The sequence below is a fragment of the Electrophorus electricus genome, chromosome 9 (genome assembly GCF_013358815.1).
Source record: "Electrophorus electricus isolate fEleEle1 chromosome 9, fEleEle1.pri, whole genome shotgun sequence".
Taxonomy (NCBI): Eukaryota; Metazoa; Chordata; class Actinopteri; order Gymnotiformes; family Gymnotidae; genus Electrophorus; species Electrophorus electricus.
In genome coordinates this window covers 21,278,683-21,297,105 of record NC_049543.1, presented here as the reverse complement: position 1 = coordinate 21,297,105, position 18,423 = coordinate 21,278,683, and the positions used below count along the sequence as shown (strand labels likewise).

Below are 18,423 nucleotides of genomic sequence, written 5' to 3'. Positions count from 1 at the left end.
GATCAGTTATTTTCGAGACAGTGACCAGCTCTTTATGATACATTAGTGCTGTATATTGTATAGATTCCACAACACAACAGTCCTGAAGTATGACCAGGGCTGGAGTAGGGGGAGGTGGGTAAAACGTGTGCCGTAAGTCCAGGGTTAGAGTGCAGATGTAGGGTACTGCATTACACCTCTGTGTTCCGGCCTGCTGACTTCTCCAGCGTATATGCAATCCATCTGTAAAAACTGTAGTGCGTGTACAGCAGTAGTGTGTTTACAGCAGCATGTTTACAGCAGTACGATGTTTATAGTAGAGTGTTTACAGTGGTAGCGTGTTTAGAACAGTGTTTACAGCAGTACCGTGTTTACAGTAGCGTGTTTACAGCAGCACATTTAGAGCAGTAGCGTATTTACAGTGGTAGCGTGTTTACAGCGGTACAGTGTTTACAGCAGCAGTGTGTGTACAGCAGTAACGTGTTTACATCACTAGTGGATTGCAGAGCCAAAGGATTTATTTATTGCATGGAAATGTGAAGGTGTCCTAGTATGATTTAGGAGTTCAGAGCGACAGGTCTATGAAGTTCAACCCACACTCTGGTGAGTCACGCAACACAACAAGGTAGAAATCAGGAAAAAACTAACGGGCAGGCTGCAATAGATGAAAGTGGATTTTAATTGATGTTTTGAAAAGCGCAAAGGTGGGGTAAGCATCTGATCATGGCACTGTGAAACTGCGACACCGTAACCTAATATAATATGCCATAGACAATACATGGAAAAATAAATATGTAGTATTAAAATTACAATTGCTAATTAACATGCAAATTAAGAACATTTACATACAGTACTGTGCAAAAGTGTTAGGCACTTGTGGAAAAAGTGAAGATACTTTGAAAAGTGTTGACATGCATAGTATTTATTTATCAATAAACTTCCTAGAGAAGTTTTGACATGCATAGTTTTTATTTATCAATACATTTCCTAGAAATGCAGTAAACAGAAGAAACCTAAATCAAATCAAATCAATATTTGGTGTGACCACCACAGCAACACTTTTATTAGGTACGCCGGCATACTCTTAAGGTCTCTTAAGGTACTCAGCTGGTAACTTGTTCCAAGCCTCTTGGAGAGCTGGCCAGAGTTCTGAAGACTTTGGCTGTCTCGCTTGCTTCTGTCTGTATGGAATCTCAGCCTGAGTCAGTGACGAATAGTTCAGGGCTCTGTGGGGGTCATATCATCTGCTGTCCTTCTTTTGGCTGGAGACAGTTCTTTATGACTTTGGCCGTTTATTTGGGGTCACTGTCAAGTTGAAGAACGAAGTTGGGAACAATAACACACCTCCCTGATGGAGGTGCATGATGGGTAAGAATCCGGGACCAATCAAACTCCTTCCTGACGGAGCTGCACGATGGGTAAGAAGCTGCCTGTACTTCTCGGCACTGAGAGGACCGTTAATTTGGATCAAATCACCGACTCCGTTTCCTGAAATGCAGGCCCAGACCTGCAGAGAAGCTCCAATGCGCTTCACTGTTCAGTGTAGACAGTGATCCGTGTACGGATCTCCAGCCCTTCGGCAGCCTTCTGTTGGAGCCAAAAAAATGTCAAATTTTGACTCATGAGTCCAGAGCACCTGCTGCCACTGTGCTGGTATCTCGGCACTTGTGTGTTTGTGCCAAGGTGGCTTTGTTTCTCCCTTTGAGCCAGGACTCTGTAGTTGCGGCTCTCCCGCGGAGATCACGTCTGACGAGGCTTCTCCCAGACTGCTCTGAGCTGAGAACGGTTCCTGACACCTTGAGTCTGGAAGAGGAGTGGAAGGAGCAGGCCTTCCGAGGTTCTTCGTGCCTTCTCTGCTCGGACGCCGCGGCCAACCACCGCGTCTCATGTCCTTGCCGTTGCCTGTATGCTTGTGCTTCTGCAAAACAATCTTATGCAGCACATCTGGAAATGCCTCCATGCTGTGCGATGGCAGCTCGGGGTGGACCTCGCTCCTGCTGGGGGATCGGATTCTGTCTTGTTGCTGTGCTCACACTTGCCACGATGGGAGAGTTCAAGGTTAAACTGCTGCAACCTCACACAGTCTGGCCTTTTTACCATGGCTGTCCCTCACTCAACTATAATCCCTCTGCATAGCTGCTTCTGTCTCAGTTAATCGTTTTACATCAATATGCACATAATGAGACTGATACCACCTGGCTGTTATATTTGTTTAATCATGCAGTGAGCTGCATGTCCACAAAAACCTGGGGCCTCATTTAGGAAAGAGTCGCTCACACAGATTCAACCTTAAAATACTTTTTCTTCCTATAAAATGCAGCACACATGAGATGAAGAAACCAACTGCTTTGTAGTCCTCGAATGAACAAGTTTACGCTCCACAGAGCGGGTTCTCCACAAGGAGGCAGCCATGTTAATAAAAAAATAAAAAATAAATAAAAAAAATAAAGTACAGAATCTCTGAAACATCCAGGCCACTGGGTGTCAGTATAATGGCTGTTTCACAACAGGTAGAAGAATATTTGGGAAAATGACTTATTGTTCCTTTAACTTGTGCATTAATTCACAACCTCTTCTACAAAGCCTGGGTGTTACAACCAGCTAGCATCAAGTTTGGGGAGAAGAACACACTGTTCTGTTATATATCCTTTTTTTTTTTTAAGAAGTGGCATTTAGAAGCTCATTGACGTGTGCTCAATTCTAGGATGATTGGGATTTCTAAATAACTCAGCCACACCTGTATGTGCGCCTGAACATTCATCCGTATTCCTTTATAATTCATTTGCACACAAACACAGAGAAATTTCCTTAAGAACAAATTTAGTAAGACATTTACATCCATTTTAGAAACGAAGCCCATGAAGTTGTTTTTTTTTTGAAAGTGGTGTGTTACTTTCTTTAACAATGTGTTTTTTTTAAATCCCCCTGAAGAATTATATATATATATATATATTTTTTTTTTTTGCACGAGAAATGTTCCGAAATTTAAAATGTTTTTTCCCACTGACATGCTAATGCAGAAGACTTGAAATAACCACAAATTCTGCAAAACTTTTCTGTGCCTAAAACTTTTGTACAGCACTGTGTGTCAGATACATAGTATATACAAGGAGAGGCATGTGTTAAAAAATACACAATTGTATATAAAAGCGGTCAAAAACCTTGTGTACCTCAAGGTGACTACCACGAGTTACTCCCTGGAATCTTGTGAAGACACACACACACACACACACACACATATATATAAGTATAAAGATGAGTGGGTGTGGGTGGGGTCTGAGCAGGTGGGGGTGGGTCTAAGCAGCTGGGGGTGGGTCTGAGCAAGTGGGAGACGCATCTCAGTGGGTGCAGCTTTTCTTACAACCTCAACAAAAGGCTCAAGAATTGCTCGTTTTTTATGGTCGGCGGTGGGACGGTCGCCCGTGTATTGTCCTCGGAATGCCATATGAAACTCCAGGCGTGGCATTCGGGAGACCCACTGCTCAGCAAGGCAGGGAGACAGTGGAACGTTTCTGCAGTTTCCCCCTAGCTGAAGAGCAGAGCGCGTGGAGAAACAAGAAAGTGAGAATGAAATGCAGATTACAGTCATGTAAATATTAATCACTTGTGTTGGTGGCATCGGTCTTGTGCCATCAAACTGGCAGCTGTTGTGTGTGTGTGTGTGTGTGTGTGTGTGTGTGTGTGTGTGTGCGCTCAACATATTGACATAAGACAAAATATTGTCTTTAGTGCATTAAAGCCATGTAGTATCAGCTCTGAGTTTACTACCAATGCAGCAGTTTCCTAACATGCATGGTGTGGGTTTTCAGTGGTAATGTACTAGTATCCTAAAATACACACTGTGGGCATTTAGTGGAGGCATCTGTGGTACCTGTGAGACCAAGCTCAAGGTCATGCTGTCCGTGTGACGTCAGTCATATGGGACGTGTCCAAGCCGAAGTGGACGCGAGCTGACTTCCTTGTCATGTGTTGTGTGATGTGTTGAGTGAGGGGCACGATGAAGTGTATTCCAGGACGTGGTACTACCTCTGACAGGAAGCAGCAGCTGACAACAGTGTAATTGGCACGACACTGCAAATATGATAAATGCAGACAACAGTGCCGCTAGACAGGAAATACAGGGGGCACAGGAAATGACGACAGCGCTTACAGCATCAAGGCCAAGGCGGTAGATTATGTAACATGAGCGGTGTGTTAGGGCTGCATTTGTAATCCATCAGAATAATCTCAGCCTGTTCCTCTGGGACTCCAGGCCAGTGCCGAACAGGTTTCTGTTGTATTCCCACTCTCGACGGCTGTCGCCAGGTAACGGGGAGATGCAGCTGTTCCAGATGTGCGAGGGGCTCGGACAGCAAAGGAAGTTGGTCAGCTTTGAACCCCTGCTCCAGGGGCGAACCGCACAGAGCGTCAGCGTCAAAGCAACAGGCGGCAGGCGTGCACCGATACGCAGCCGGTTCTGCGCTCGAACGGTGCGGAGAGACAGGGGGAGGTGAGAAATGAAAGTTTGTTGGTTTTGTACGACTTGTCGAGGCAGCTCTAAACGCGACAGGCAGACGGGGAAGAACGTGGCTGTCGGTCGTGCTTTTAACCGTCCCACGCGTGGACCTCCCCTCGCGACACCACCGTGGGTACAGCTGTCACTGAGCAGCCCCTGACAGCTGGAATCCAGACTAGCGCTGTAGTCATTGCTTAGGCAGCACAGGATCTGTGACAGCAAAGCCAAGCCCAACTTATGAAAGGATTCCTGAGATTATTCATAAATTGGGGAAATGGTGAAGTATCGCTCATGGGCGGTTTACAGCGATATTCCAAAGCTCCTCTGTGTTCCCAGAGACGCCAGGTGGGACCAGGCAGCGCAGGTGCAACCTCAGCTCTCACGTGCGTGCGTCCCGGCCAAGCTGCACAGCGGCTCTTCAATATCAATCTACACGTCCTTTTCCCATCCATCCAACGTACACGGTTACCCACTTTATCAAAGATTTTTTTAAAAATTTTTGCACCTGCACTCAAGTGCATTTCCTAGGCGCCGTGAGCTCGGCTGGAGCGTGGATAACCCACCCAGCGTAGTCTCTGACTGCGCACCTACAGATTGTCCCTTCTAAAGAAACACCCCTTAAAGTCCGTAGGTGAGCGATGGATTGGGCGCGGACTAGCTGTGTGGGTCTCTTTTTCCCACCGTCTAATTTTGACCGTGAGCGGTGAGCTTGAAGTGTGGTTCTGTTGGTGCTGTGATTCTATCTCCAGGAGAAAGCCATCCTTCAGCAGAGCACGATTCGTTTCCATCCGTCCCTCCATTAATCCATTATCCCACACAAAAACTTTCAAAACTGTTCTTTTGAAAAAATTTTAAAAAGCAAAAGAAAGGTTTTAAGGCAGGCTTAAATGTTAATGCTGCAGGACTGTGGTTCACTCCCGCTGGCCCGCACGCTCTGTCCAAGGACAGGGCAGGACAGGACCGTGGTTCAGTCCCGCTGGCCCGCACGCTCTGTCCAAGGACAGGACAGGGCAGGGCAGGGCAGGACCGTGGTTCAGACCCGCTGGCCCGCACGCTCTGTCCAAGGACAGGACAGGGCAGGACCGTGGTTCAGACCCGCTGGCCCGCACGCTCTCTCCAAGGACGGTTCTCTCTTCAACTCCTGTGCTTCTTTGTTTGAATATGCAGCCCGTGCAACGATCACAGAATAAATTAGTCAGGTTGAAATATTTTTTTTTTTACTCATACAAAGTGAAGAGCGAATCTGTAAATATGAACATGTAAAATTCATTAATTATTGAACAGCTGGAGAAAAAAAACAATAATAATGATGATAAGCCCACATGATGTGTGTGTAGAATCGGTAATCAGACTTCTGATGACATTCTGATGTTCTGGATTACGTGCAGACTGCTCTAAAGCTTTTAAGATCACATAAACCTTTAATTCCATTTGTTCTTGGGAACAGTGGCAGAATCTCCTTCTATAATGAGCACAGAGCAAGTAGTTTCACGCCAGTGACACCTCGTTCGGCGTGCAGTACCCAGCTCTCGATATATCAATACAAGTGAAACCAGATTTTTAACACTTGTGTCAAACTCACAAAGATGAGTTTGAAGCTACAGTTTTTTTTTAACTGGGTTTTATCAGCTAAAATTAGAGGACGCCTCAGAAGAGAACACCGAACACTGCGAGGCAGGCATTTTACCAAGAGGCTCTACACAGGCGAAATAATCAATACCAGAGCAGACGAAAAGGATCTCTTTTTTCAGTGAGTCATCTCCACTGCACATTCAAGCCTAGTGGCTGCTCACAGCAGTCACACTGACCTTAGCCAATAAGGAAGACGAGAACATGCAATGTAATATCTTCAGACACTAATGGGAAGATGAGGAGAAGTGTCCCTTGCTGTCTTTTTAGATGCCAGTGCTTCGGTGTTTAGGCTCAGAGAGCATTTGGCCAGGGCTCTGCACAGTTTAGTGTCATCACCGCTTTGACACAGCCACCGGCGGCTTTCGGGAGTTGACGCTGGCGAGTCGGGGCAGACAGAGCCTCGCGAGGGGCCGAGGGTGGGGGGGTGGGGGGGTGTCAGAGCTCGCTGTGGACGCTGCGCGCCTGGGTGCTGGGTCTGCAGGCGGCCGGGGTGTGCAGCTCCATAGTGTAGTGGCATTTACTGGGCTCCCTGACGGACCTCAGCTCAGTCTGCGTCCCACACGCTAGCGTGACCTGCAACGCAACAAACAGCACACAGGTTCATCTGTTAGTGCTAAATGACACTTCTGGAGCGCTACGCTGCAGAGACCCTCCAGTGGTCCAACTCTTCATCCCCCACTATTATAACTACCCTTCCTTTCATATTAGTTTCAGTGCAATTCCACACTAATTCCACGGTAGTTAGCGAATAACACGCCGTGAGATTAATAAGAGAACGATAAGCCTGGAGTGTAAGAGGTTAACTGATGAAGCTTCATTCTCCAATGCCGGTTGCTACGGTGGCTCAGGAGCCTCGCAGTTATAAGTGATGCCTACCGGAGATGTCTATGGCCCAGCCTGAAAATGGCAGTGTGTGTTTCTCTGTGTCAATAAAATGTGTGTGTGCGTGTGTGTGTGTGTGTGTGTGTGTGTGTGTGTGCGCGTGTGTGTGCATGTGCACTACAATGCAGACTGAAGAATGGGCTCGTCACCGTGTGTGTAAAAGGGAGCTGCATCCCATAATAAGCCAGCGGGTCCCTTTTGTGATGGCAAAGTCTATCAGTGGCATAGATCTCCACGGAGACGTGGCTCGGACGCTTCGGATGTCGTGGTCAGCCACCACGGACTGGCGCTAACATGAGGATGCTGATCACCCCTGGCCACTCCTCCCAAAGCCTCTTTACAAGAAGGGGAAAAGTTATTGTACTCCCAGAGTGGTTTCCATAGCAACCCTTTCATCTGTCTCTACACCCCTCGTTTTGTCGCGCCCCCCCCTCCGGTCTGTTCTGCAGACAAAAGGTACCTGAATACACAGAGCAAGAGCGACTGCACAAGAGCGACTGCACGCACACACACACACACACACACACACACATACACGTACATGCACAAACACGCGCACACACATATATATATATATATTCTCTGCTATGTTCCTCAAACCATTCATGAGCGGTTTCTGCAGTGTGGCAGAGCGCAAATTATCCCGCTGAAAGAGGCCACTTTCATCACTGTTGACACGAAGGCCTGTACTTTGTCTGCAGCCGTACGTGCCAAAGTAACATCCCCCTGAACGCCGGGCCCCAAGGCTTCCGAGCTGGAGGTTTCCCACAGCACTGTGCCCGGCCTTCTCCCCATAGTGCATCCTGGTACCAGCTGACCCCAGGTGCCGCCGCCATCCACGTGATGTAAAAAGGGGACGAGATTCATCATCTTCCCCGGCTCCACGGACCGGGATCTGCTCCCATTCCCACTGTCGGTGCTCTCGGCGCTGGCCAGGGGTCAGCACAGGTGCTCGGACCCATCTGCAGCTACGCAGCCCCGTGCACAGAGAGCTCTAGCGTTCTTTCTGTCATAGCATTAAGACTTCCAGCGGTTTGTGCTATGGTCACTCAGCTGTGGGACCGGAGGGGACGAGCCAGGCCTTCGCTGCCCACACGCATCGGCGATCCTCGGGCACCCGTGACTCTGTCGTGGGTCATCCTTCCTTGGACCGCATAGGGTAGGTACTAACCACTGCATACCGGGGACACCCCACAAGACCTGCTATTATGGAGACGCTCTGACCCAGTCGTCTAGTCGTCCGGTCGCAACTTAGCCCTGGTCAAAGTGTCTCAGATCTTTAACCCTTGTCCATTTGTCCGGCTGACTGTGTATATATAAGTGCATGAGCATGTGTGTGCATGCGTTTGACTGAAACTGTTCTGTGTTACCCTCTGGCTGGAAGAACATCTGGTTTGTGCAGCGTTAGGGTTGGGATTAGGGTTAGGGATGGGATTAGGATTCATGTTATGGGTCTAGGGTTTGGGTTAGGGTTAGGGTTATGGGAATAGGGTTAGGGGTAGGTGGTCTGGTGAGGATCAGGTCCTCACAGGCCAGTGGTTACCAGCCCCAAGTAGCAGGAGAGCTGGAGTAACCTTCACGTGTTCAAGTGTTTGTGTTTCAACCTGATTGTAAAAGAACAACACTCGCGCGCGCGCACACACACACACACACACACACACACACATGCTCTAAATGAGAAAAATGGGAATTCTGTGTCTTTCAGTGTCATGAGTAATATTCTCCTCGACAGAAAAAAAGCCCCTGAGCTCATTGTAAGCAGCTCAGACTCAGACGACGCTCCCGCTCCCAAATTGTCTTAATATCCTGTTCCTGCCGGCGTCCAGCTGCTCGTGGGCTTTGCTGCTGTCATCCCTCTTTCTCCCTGACGGGTGTGTGTGTGTGTGTGTGTCTGTGTGTGCGCAAGGACAAGGGGCTGTTAAGAAAGAGGACACGCAGCCCCAACCAGACTGTCCACTTTAATATCATAATGAGCAGGGGACTGCCGTGCCGTCCATTTATTCCCCCCCCCCACACACACCATCTTCTCCCACTCTCTTTCTTTCTCTCTCTCTCTCTCTCTCTCTCCCGCCCGCTCTATCTATCTATCTATCTGTCTTTCTGTCCCTCTCTCCTTTGCTCACGCACTTACTTTTCTGGGAAGAACACGAGCTAAATCAAAAGGAATTAATTTAGGGCTTTCAAAGACCGTCGGCTGAGAGAGAGAGAGAGAGAGAGAGAGAGAGAGAGAGAGAGAGAGCGCGAGAGAGAGAGAGAGAGAGAGAGAGAGAGAGAGCGCGAGAGAGAGAGAGAGAGAGAGAGGGGACGCAGGGAGACGGACGAGAAAAGCGGAGAGAGAGAGAGTCAGGCCTCCAGATTACGTTTAATCTGGCAGGAAGAAAGGATAAACGTCTTAATCATTAAACATGTTGCGTCTAACTGAACAACGGCCAAATGGGCTTCATATCACCGATAAACAGAAACCTACTGGGAGGCTCCAGAGAGCGGGTATAGAGGGGGAGGGGCAAGAAGCGTGTCGCCGTGGAGATGAGGCAGGACTTGTGAACAGGATGCTGTCTGCTCAGCCTGAACGTTGTACTGAAACACAGGGGTGCGCACCGTGAAGCGGGTATCTTAGCCAGTGACAGCTCACAAAGAACTACAAGCATACGAATGAATGATTAGTTATTAGGGGCAGACAATCTGAACCGAAATAATACTGTACTGCGAGACAGTGTAATATTTTTGCAATATTGCACATCTTGGGTCAAGTCCCTAGCACCGTATAACCCCGCCTTATTCCAGATTGTACAAAATCCACAGCAAGTATCTGAATAAAACACATTATTTAAAAATACTGCACTTTCAAAAAGTAAATTGTATGCCATTAGCTCCATGTCGAAGTAGTGGTAAACCAAGCAGACGTCTGCTTTAAACACAGCGTGTGTGCGCACACTTCGTAAAAATAGAGTGCCAACTACCTCTTAAACCTCTGCATTCAATCATCTGGCAGATGCTTTCTGTCCACAGAAAAAGGGGGTAATCGTGGACACATGCTCATCGCTGAACGCAGCCCTTGAATTCGCGGCGATCACAGAGCGCAGGGGCTGCTCGGGTAGACAGAGGAGGCGTGTGGAGAGAGCGCGCGTGGCGCGTGGCCACCAGCATGAGCGTTTAGGAGGGTGAGCGGCAGATTCCAGGACGGTGATATGACACGGGGCTGGACACTGCGTGTAGGAAGAAAAGGTTTTGACCCGAGAATAACAACTGTTTAGTGTGGACAGGATCTGGAACAGGTTGGACACAGGCAGGACATACGTTGAAAATACGGATTGCAGCTCAGATTAAATGGGTTAAACTGGAGTGAAGTATGAGTTAAACAAAGGTTACAGTTAGGGACCCACTGACATGGGTCAAATGCAGCTTAATCATGCGTAACACAGGTTAACAATGGGCTGATTGGTTAAGCATGGGTTAACCACATATTAAACATGGCTTAAACCGAGGTTAACCTTGGATTAAACACAGGTTAAACGGGCTAAACTGGTTAAACATGAGCTAAACCTGCACTGTCCATGTAAAAGTGGTATGGAAAAGGACAACTAGCATGAGTGTCAATGCCTGAAAGGATTTCACTAGGCTGTAATGACTACAGAAGCATGCATGTGCCTTTCTGCAGCCCAATCACGACGTGGCTGTCACACAGACACACCCACCACCACTGCCCTGACTCCTCCCACACCGTCCCCTTCTGCTGTCTCTGCAGCCAATGAGGGCGGGCGGGGCGGACGGAGTAGTTTTGGTGAACGACACTTTTTATTGACTTTTTTATTCCTACTCAAGCGATTTTTGGCAGGCCGATTTTACTTCTCCTTGAGTGATCATTTAATTGAAGCCAAAACAAATTTCCATGACTACGACGCCGGCCGGCTAAAACCAGAAAGACCTCGACCGATCTCCGCTTCTAGTGGAATAGAAACGGGCTGACCCCTGGCAGACAGTGGCCTGCGTGGTTTTGGGCGGACTGTATGGCAGCCACGGAGAGTGGGACTAGGATCAGCTGGGCGGGGGCCTCTGCCACCGGGTCGCGGGGTCATGAGGGCCACCTGGTCTTTGAGCTGACGGCGCGATGGCAAATGAGATCCATAAGTGGTAAAAGGCAGGTTTCCATAAGCCATGGTGTTGGAGGTTAGTGCGGTTTAAAGCAGCGATGCGCTTCAGGATAATACGGTTTAAAGCAGCGACGTGTTGGAGGTTAGTGCGGTTTAAAGCAGCGATGCATTGCAGCGATGTGTGTGGGCTCGCCACTGTGGAGTGTGGTGTTGCATGTTAGTGCGGTTTAAAGCAGCGATGTGCTGCAGTGATGTGTGGGGACTCACCACTGCGGAGCGCTCAGGAGCCTGCCAGCAGGGTTCACCATGCTCGTACCTCATCTGTGAGTAGGCGGAGTCAGGAGAGTCAAGCCAGCCTCCCCATTTCCTGGAGAAAACACAAACACACACATCTAAGTCTTCCCTTCATGTGTGGCTTACTCAAACATCTAATTCAAACTGTAGCTAAGGATTCAACATGGAGACTTAAAGTCACTACCATGACGTCATTTCCTCTCTTCTTAACCTTTGGCTTTCTCCGTCAAAGCAAAGCAGCCATTTTTTCAGACCCCTCCCACTACCCATGGTCGCGGGGCCCGGGCGCCGAAGGTTTAGCGACCGTGCAGCTAATTTGATCCGTCTGAGCGGAGTAAAAGCAAGCGGCAGCCGGTTAGCGTGGCTGCCGGTTAGCGCTGGGTGTTAGCGCTCCTGCGACGCCGCGGGGCGAAAATATTAATTAGCGTTTGTCTGTGTTAATTTTGTCAGCGGGGCCGCAGAGCCGCTGAACTCGATCCCAAGCGGAGCGTTTTCCCCGCGCTAGAGCCGGCTAATTAAATCCCTCCAAAGCAGACAGTTTAAAATGTAAGTAAAAGAGAGCACTGGAGTGACAGAGAAGGCGGTGCAGAGGCGATGGCGGACAGCCTCTCTCTTCATTTTGTCCGTGAAGGACTTTTCGGCGTCTCCAAACGATGATTGCATAAATCCGAATTCTCTGGTTTCTCTTTGTACATAATCTGTTGGTTCAGGTGCATCTGCATTAAATGTGCGTCACGTGCAATCCAGCGAGCGAGACAGGCTGCTTTCACGGTGCAGCAGTTCCGCTGTAAGGATTAACATCTTGTTTTGTGGGCTTTTTTTGTTTTCTAACATCATCTGATTAGGTCGTGCCCCAGCCTCCCCACCTGCTGTCTTCCTCTCTCTCCTTGTTGATGGTCGAGGTTTATTACCCCCCCCCCCCCCATTAGGCTTTGTCCTAAAATCCCTTGTTTAAATTGCTCTGTCTGTGACTCCTACTGCTCACGAGTGCTACCTGTTGCCCAGACGCTGAGAGTAAAAGCAGCTCAGAGTTCAGTGTTGGATATCACCCAGGATATCACCTCTGTCCCCTGCAGCTTTATCATAGTCTATCCACGCCACTTTAGTTAAGAAACAAATATGAGCTGTGTGTGTGTGTGTGTGTGACCTACAGCATGAAAGCTTTGTGTGTGTGTGTGTGTGTGTGTGTGTAAGAATATAAGAGAAAATGAAACAGAAAGAGGAAACTTGGTAAGTGTGTGTGTAAAAAACAAGAAAGCTGTGAGTACCTGTGTGTGAGTGTGTGAGGCAAACGCACGCACACACACACACACACACACTGCAAACCCTGCCTCTCTTTCAAAGCTGAAGTCGCTTCACACAGTTGCATCTTATATTTCACTCAATCTTCTACTGCAGCATCTCTACACAGCCAGCTGCACCATGCGAGCTTGAATATGTTTGTATCTGAATATGTATGGTGTGTGTGTAAGTGTCTGTAAATGTTTCTGTATGGGTGCCTGCATGTTTTTAAGTACCTCTAAGTGAATAAGACTATATGCTAAGTGCAAATATGTGTGTGTGAATGTCTTAACTTGACTATATGTGTATGATTAACTATACAGCAAAGCCCTTGTGAAGGATCCAGCGTGGCATCCTCTTTGAATGCCTGACTGAGGGGAGGAAAGAACTAGGACCTCTTATTAGCATGTCTAAAGCCTAAGCTTTCCATAACTAGCATGTTAAAAGACAGCTTCTTTTTTTTGGGGCCAACAGCCATGTTCTAGTTTACACAGGGTAAACATGAACGACAGCAGCTAAAAAGGAGGAAAAAAAACAACAGGGAAAAAAGCTAAATTACTCCTGTGTATGCAAATAGATTTTTGTTTGGACAAGAAATGAAGATTGGCCCTTCTGAATGTGAATCACAGCTCGGCGTCCCCACAGAACGCGGAGTCAGAGAGAAGAAAGAGGTTTTTTTTTCTCTTCGTTAATATGAGCTGCCAGTTACACACTTTCTATTTGCAAGGGGTTTTTTTTTGCAGACTAAAAGAAGGATTTAGTACTCCTCTAAGTCAATATCACTTTGTAACTGATTAATCTCCGTCCGTCTAGGATACGCGGGTCAACTACTGGTCATGAACACGTAGTCCATCAAGCCTCTTTACGCTGTCAGTCATGTTTTGCTTTCAGTAACGTAAACGAAACACGTTCCTGCAAATGAAATTAGCATTTTGATCCATGCCCAAAACACCCTCATTGTTTAATTGATGTTGAAATCTAATCCGTATTAGAACTAATTAGCTTTCTAAAATGCTGATTAGAGTTGTGTTATTATGATAATGGTTTTAATTCATTTAACCTTTTTTCCCCTTGTTTTTTTTTTTTTAAGTAGGTGCTGGCCAGCGGCTTCATTTAACTCTATCACAAGGATAATCCCGAGGCTTTGGGGCGATAATTCCGAAATAATCCGCTGCTAATCCCAAACCACTTCCTTGGCTGAGCCGCGGGCAAACGCAAACGGGTGTGGATGTGACGGCGTCGGCGTAGCTGGGACTACGCTCCAGAGAGCAGGACCGAGGGAGGGAGAATCGTGTGGGATAGGTGCATCAAAGATGAAGGTCAGATGAAAAGGTTATGACACTTCCCATATTTCCTTCATCAAAAATGTTGTGCGGTTGTTGTTGGTTGGTTTTTTTTGGGGGGGGGGGGGGGGGGGGGGGGGGTTGTGTCTTTCTCGCAAGCACGGTGTTAGCTGTGTTGTGGAATTCTCACGAAACAAATTGCAGCCAGCATTTTATGGAAAAAGGCTAACACCCTAAACTAGGACAGTGACTATTTGGATCAGTTTTTATTTATTTATTTCTAATATCAGGGGAGATATTATTGGAATTCTTTGAGGTGTATTCCGTGAACTAGTTTGGAAAGTCACATTATGTGTTTTACGTGTTGTGAATGTGCCTGTGATGGAAACACTGAGTGACAGATTTGGGTCTTTTTTTTTTTTTTAACAATTCACACAGTACAAAGATTCTAAGTCTTCTGACTGAAGAACAAGTCTCTGTAAGATCACGATGAATTACATCAATTATTCAGTCAAATTAGCTTTTTTCCCCTGCTACAATTCAACCATAAATGTGACGTCTGGTGTGTGTGTGTGAGAGAGAGACATCAATATCTTCTCTCTGATCTCACTGTTCCCCTCTATAGGTATTAATGGAAAAGTGGCAGCTAGCACAGTTACCCCCCACCAGAGGTACAGCAGTGTCAATATGGGGCTTCTCCAATCAACAGTGGATTACGTCAGCCGTGTTAATATTTACTAGGCACATAACAACTCTCCATCGCTCTCTATGACAGAGAGCCTACTGTTAGTGGACAGTTCCTTTGGACAGTTTCTTACATGCCTTATCTGCCAAAGCGAAGGATTTGGGTCTTGCCCTTGACGGTAAATTTCCCCTCATAAAGTCACTGGTTTTTAAGATTTTCTCCCTGTAAGGGAAGCCTGTCACTTATTTTATTGGAATGTCATTCAAGAATATGGCAGTGATTTGAAAGGTGTTGTTAATTTAGGAATTTGCAATATATATTACTTATTTATTAGCGGTAGTTTGCAATGTGAAAGTTACAAGAAAGTTCCTAAGAACGTTCAGAAGATTTACAATGCGATCAAATTACTGCAGAGGTGAACTTGCCATTTAACAGCCGTACTGCCTGTCTTATGAAAGCTGTGGGCTTTAATCTTTAGCAATTAAAGAAATTGTATCATGACTCGAAGCATTAATGTCATTTTCCTTTTTGAAATGTGACTTCAGAACCTTGTGATCCAATGGCCAGGTCCGCGTCCACATTTATGCATTCATAACCGGCTAGCGTGCCCAGACTCGCTCACATACCTGCAAATAACGAGAGCTGGCGGGGACACCATGGCAATAGCCAGTTGCTTAACGCTAACCAGCTCCTACTGCCAGTTATAACATGAGTCAGTTATCAGAAACACCAGGATTTCATACTAATTAGGGGGGAGGGGGGGGTGTTCAGATTGGCTCAGCCGTCGCTATGGCAACGGCGTGCGAACAGCGCAGGGTTCACGGTGCTGTGTTTCCCCCCGTTCGTGCAGTTGCCATGGGCCCGCGGTGGGGGTCACGCCCTCGGCGACAGTAACCGTGAGACAAAATTGCAGGGCGCGTTCCCCCCGCTAAAGCGGACGCTCTGTGTCCTTCTGACACCAAAGGGGTGGTGTTGCCGGAGGAGAAAACTCTGCCTCTGGGCACATGTTGGGTGTAATGCGTGCGCGTGCGTGTGTGTGCGCGTGTGTGTGTGTGTGCGCGCGTGTGTGTGTGTGTGTGTGTGTGTGCGTGCGCGCGCCTGTACAGGTAAGAGGGCCTACTCTGATAGCACTTGAGCTAGAATGCCCTTGACAATCTGAAAATGAGCCGATTAAGCCGGAACACTTAAACGTGCAATTATGCACTTATCCACCCCCTCCTCCACCCCTCCGCTACCACGCTGAACTGGATGAATTATATAGGAGAATAAAAGTCAGATCAAAACAATTAGGGACACGAACACATAAAAGGCGCCGTCTGCAAGCTGGTCAGAGACAGACCCGTGCGGGACCGAACCCGTCCTAAACCTCGCCAGGGAACACGCCTGTGAACGGTGCTGGCGTTGGCCAATTCCACACTGTATACATAAACACAGACAATGGCCATCAGGGTGGTGTGACCGGTCTGCACGGGATCATAGGGATGCTTCCAGGATGTTCCGCATTTGGATCATTTGGTTTGTCGCTTCTTTTTTTTCTGGAACATTCTAAAGCCAACTGCCAATGTTAGAAGGCTGGTGTTTGTTACAGGAGGTTTGTGTTTGTTGTAAGAGGTTGGTGGTAGAGAAGGTTTAGTGTTTGTTAAAGAAGGTGTTCGTTAGAGGTTTTGTTATAGAATGGTGTTCGTTGGAAGCTGATATTATAGAATGTTAGTGTTAGAGAAGGTTGGTGTTTGTTAGAGAAGACTGGTGTTTGTTTGGAAAGGTTGGTGTTAGACTACACTTTAAGGTACGGTAGTTTACAAAGTGATCAAGAGAAGGGTCCAGTGAATAGACACGTCCAAGTCACTGACAAACAAGGATTCTGATGGATTATCCAACTAATTCATCATTTGCCATTCGTTTGAAAAACCCTCTTGAATTGGCCCCTCTTCGTCTGCCATGCCATGATTGGTTTTTCTTTTCTTCTTTTTTTGTATCCGAGCTGCTTCACTCTGGCAAGTTCACCCCTTGCGAAAAAGTCTTTCAGTGTCAGTCATCTGAGCTCCTGTGAGACAGGCTTCCTCTGTCTCTCGCACTCTCATACACACACACCACGAGCCCACTCCTGCACACCAGAATAAGTGTCGCAGTGTGTCCAGCCTTCAGCCTGAGTCCTTCAGTGTCACTTCCACTGTCCTGGTCTCTCACTCTCTGTGATGCCGTCTGGCTCCCAGGGACTTGGGGGCAGTTACTCTCTATGGCACACTGGGTTCCTCTGGTGGCTCTGTACCGCTCTGCCATCGCAGTCATGTCGAGTGACATTCTGACGTGAGAAACAAGAATACCCAGAACTCGCTGTGTCACATGGCATAAAACTCTTCACATTATGGGTCCACAGAGTCGGAGCATGTGATTTCCCTTAGTCTATCATGTCGCAGCGAAAAGGTCAGCCAAAGCTTCGTTCAAAGCGAATGCGCTGCAGGTAAATCGTGTTTCTCTTCCATTGGTGGTTTTGACAGTGCGGCGCCTGCGTCCGACGCACAGCGGAAAACGCTCCTGGTTCCTCCAGCGCCGGCTCTTCGTCCGGATCGTTCAGTCGTGGCAGCAGACTCCTCTGGTGGTTGCGTTTGGCACGTTGCTAGGCTACAGTGCTCCCCTCTCCAAATGCTGCGGTTTGCTGAGGCGTGCGTGCGTGTGTGTGCGGCGTGGGGGCTATCTTCTTCTATATGCAGAGCAGAGCAGCACAATAACAATAACTCCATCTAAGTGACTGCAGGGTTTGGCTGTTTGTCTTTCTCTTTGACCATGAACATTTTTGGTCTCTCCCTCTCTCTCTCTCTCACACACACACACACACACACACACACATTCATTCTCTCTTTGTCTGTTTCTCTCTCTCTCTCTCTCTCTCTCACGGTCTCTCGTCCCTGAGGAAAAAGCGTATGTATCATCAAAACTCCAGTCATTTCCACTGCTCTGCAATACGCCACAGTTTGTCCGAGGAAGAGCCAATTTTTGTTTGTTGAGGGATTCGGTACTAATGAGGAGAGTCACTGTTGTTTTTGCTCCGGAATATTCATTCCGGGTTGAGAAGCCACGTCTGATCGAATGGATGTCTGTAAAAGTTGGACATGTGTTGGATGGCTGATTTTATCATGAGCATTTGGCTGAAGAGTAATAGTGTGTGTGTGAAGGAGGGAAACAAGCACCGATCACACAGACACAATTTCCTCAGCTCCTTTCTGACTAGCTGTGACCGATGCTTGTGTGTCACTTGCCTGCCTCTTCAGGGTCACTCTCCATGACCTCTGACCTTAAGGGTCAAAGTCGTATGATTTTTTTTTTCTGAGCCTTGTGTAAATTTGGGTGTGTTTATGGTTTGTGGAGTGCAAGTGTCCTACCTTACATCTACTTACATCTACTCTTAACTTCACACGATCCCTCTGTTGTGGGGATATGCCCTCACCAACCACTCACCAGATCACCTCAGACTTGTGCGACCAGAAGCAAAATCAAACAAACCCAATTGTCATTGCCTGGAGTTGTTGTGGCTGGAGGGAGCAACTTGCACACTATATGTAAGATTAGCATATGTCCTCAAAGGTTAGCATATTCTCTATAACATTAGCATGTGTTCTCTAACGCTAGCACGCTCCTGTCAACATTTGCGTGTGCACTAGCATGTTCCCATATCACGCTCCCATTAATGCTAGCAGGTTTGCACCTAATGCTAGAATAAGTCCCCTGATGCTCACATATGCCCTATAATGCTAGCATGCGCCCACTAACATGAACACATTTCCTCTGGCTAGCCTAAACCAA

The 18,423-nt window shown here is 47.5% G+C and overlaps 1 protein-coding gene across 5 annotated transcripts in view; it reads right to left on the bottom strand.

Moving 5' to 3' along the window:
* Positions 1–6,293: 6,293 nt before the first annotated feature.
* Positions 6,294–18,423, bottom strand: part of LOC113585882 (glucosidase 2 subunit beta-like) — a 91,461-nt gene continuing 79,331 nt past the window's right edge. For 4 of the 5 annotated variants that reach the window (XM_035530072.1, XM_035530074.1, XM_035530075.1 and 1 more), the window contains 2 exons: positions 11,347–11,446; positions 6,294–6,679 (listed from right to left, as the gene is read on the bottom strand). In XM_035530072.1, coding sequence (XP_035385965.1) covers positions 6,542–6,679; positions 11,347–11,446 — 238 coding nt within the window. In that variant the 3' untranslated portion in view covers positions 6,294–6,541. The remainder of the gene's footprint in view (positions 6,680–11,346; positions 11,447–18,423) is intronic. The other variant, XM_035530076.1, reaches the window with a different exon arrangement.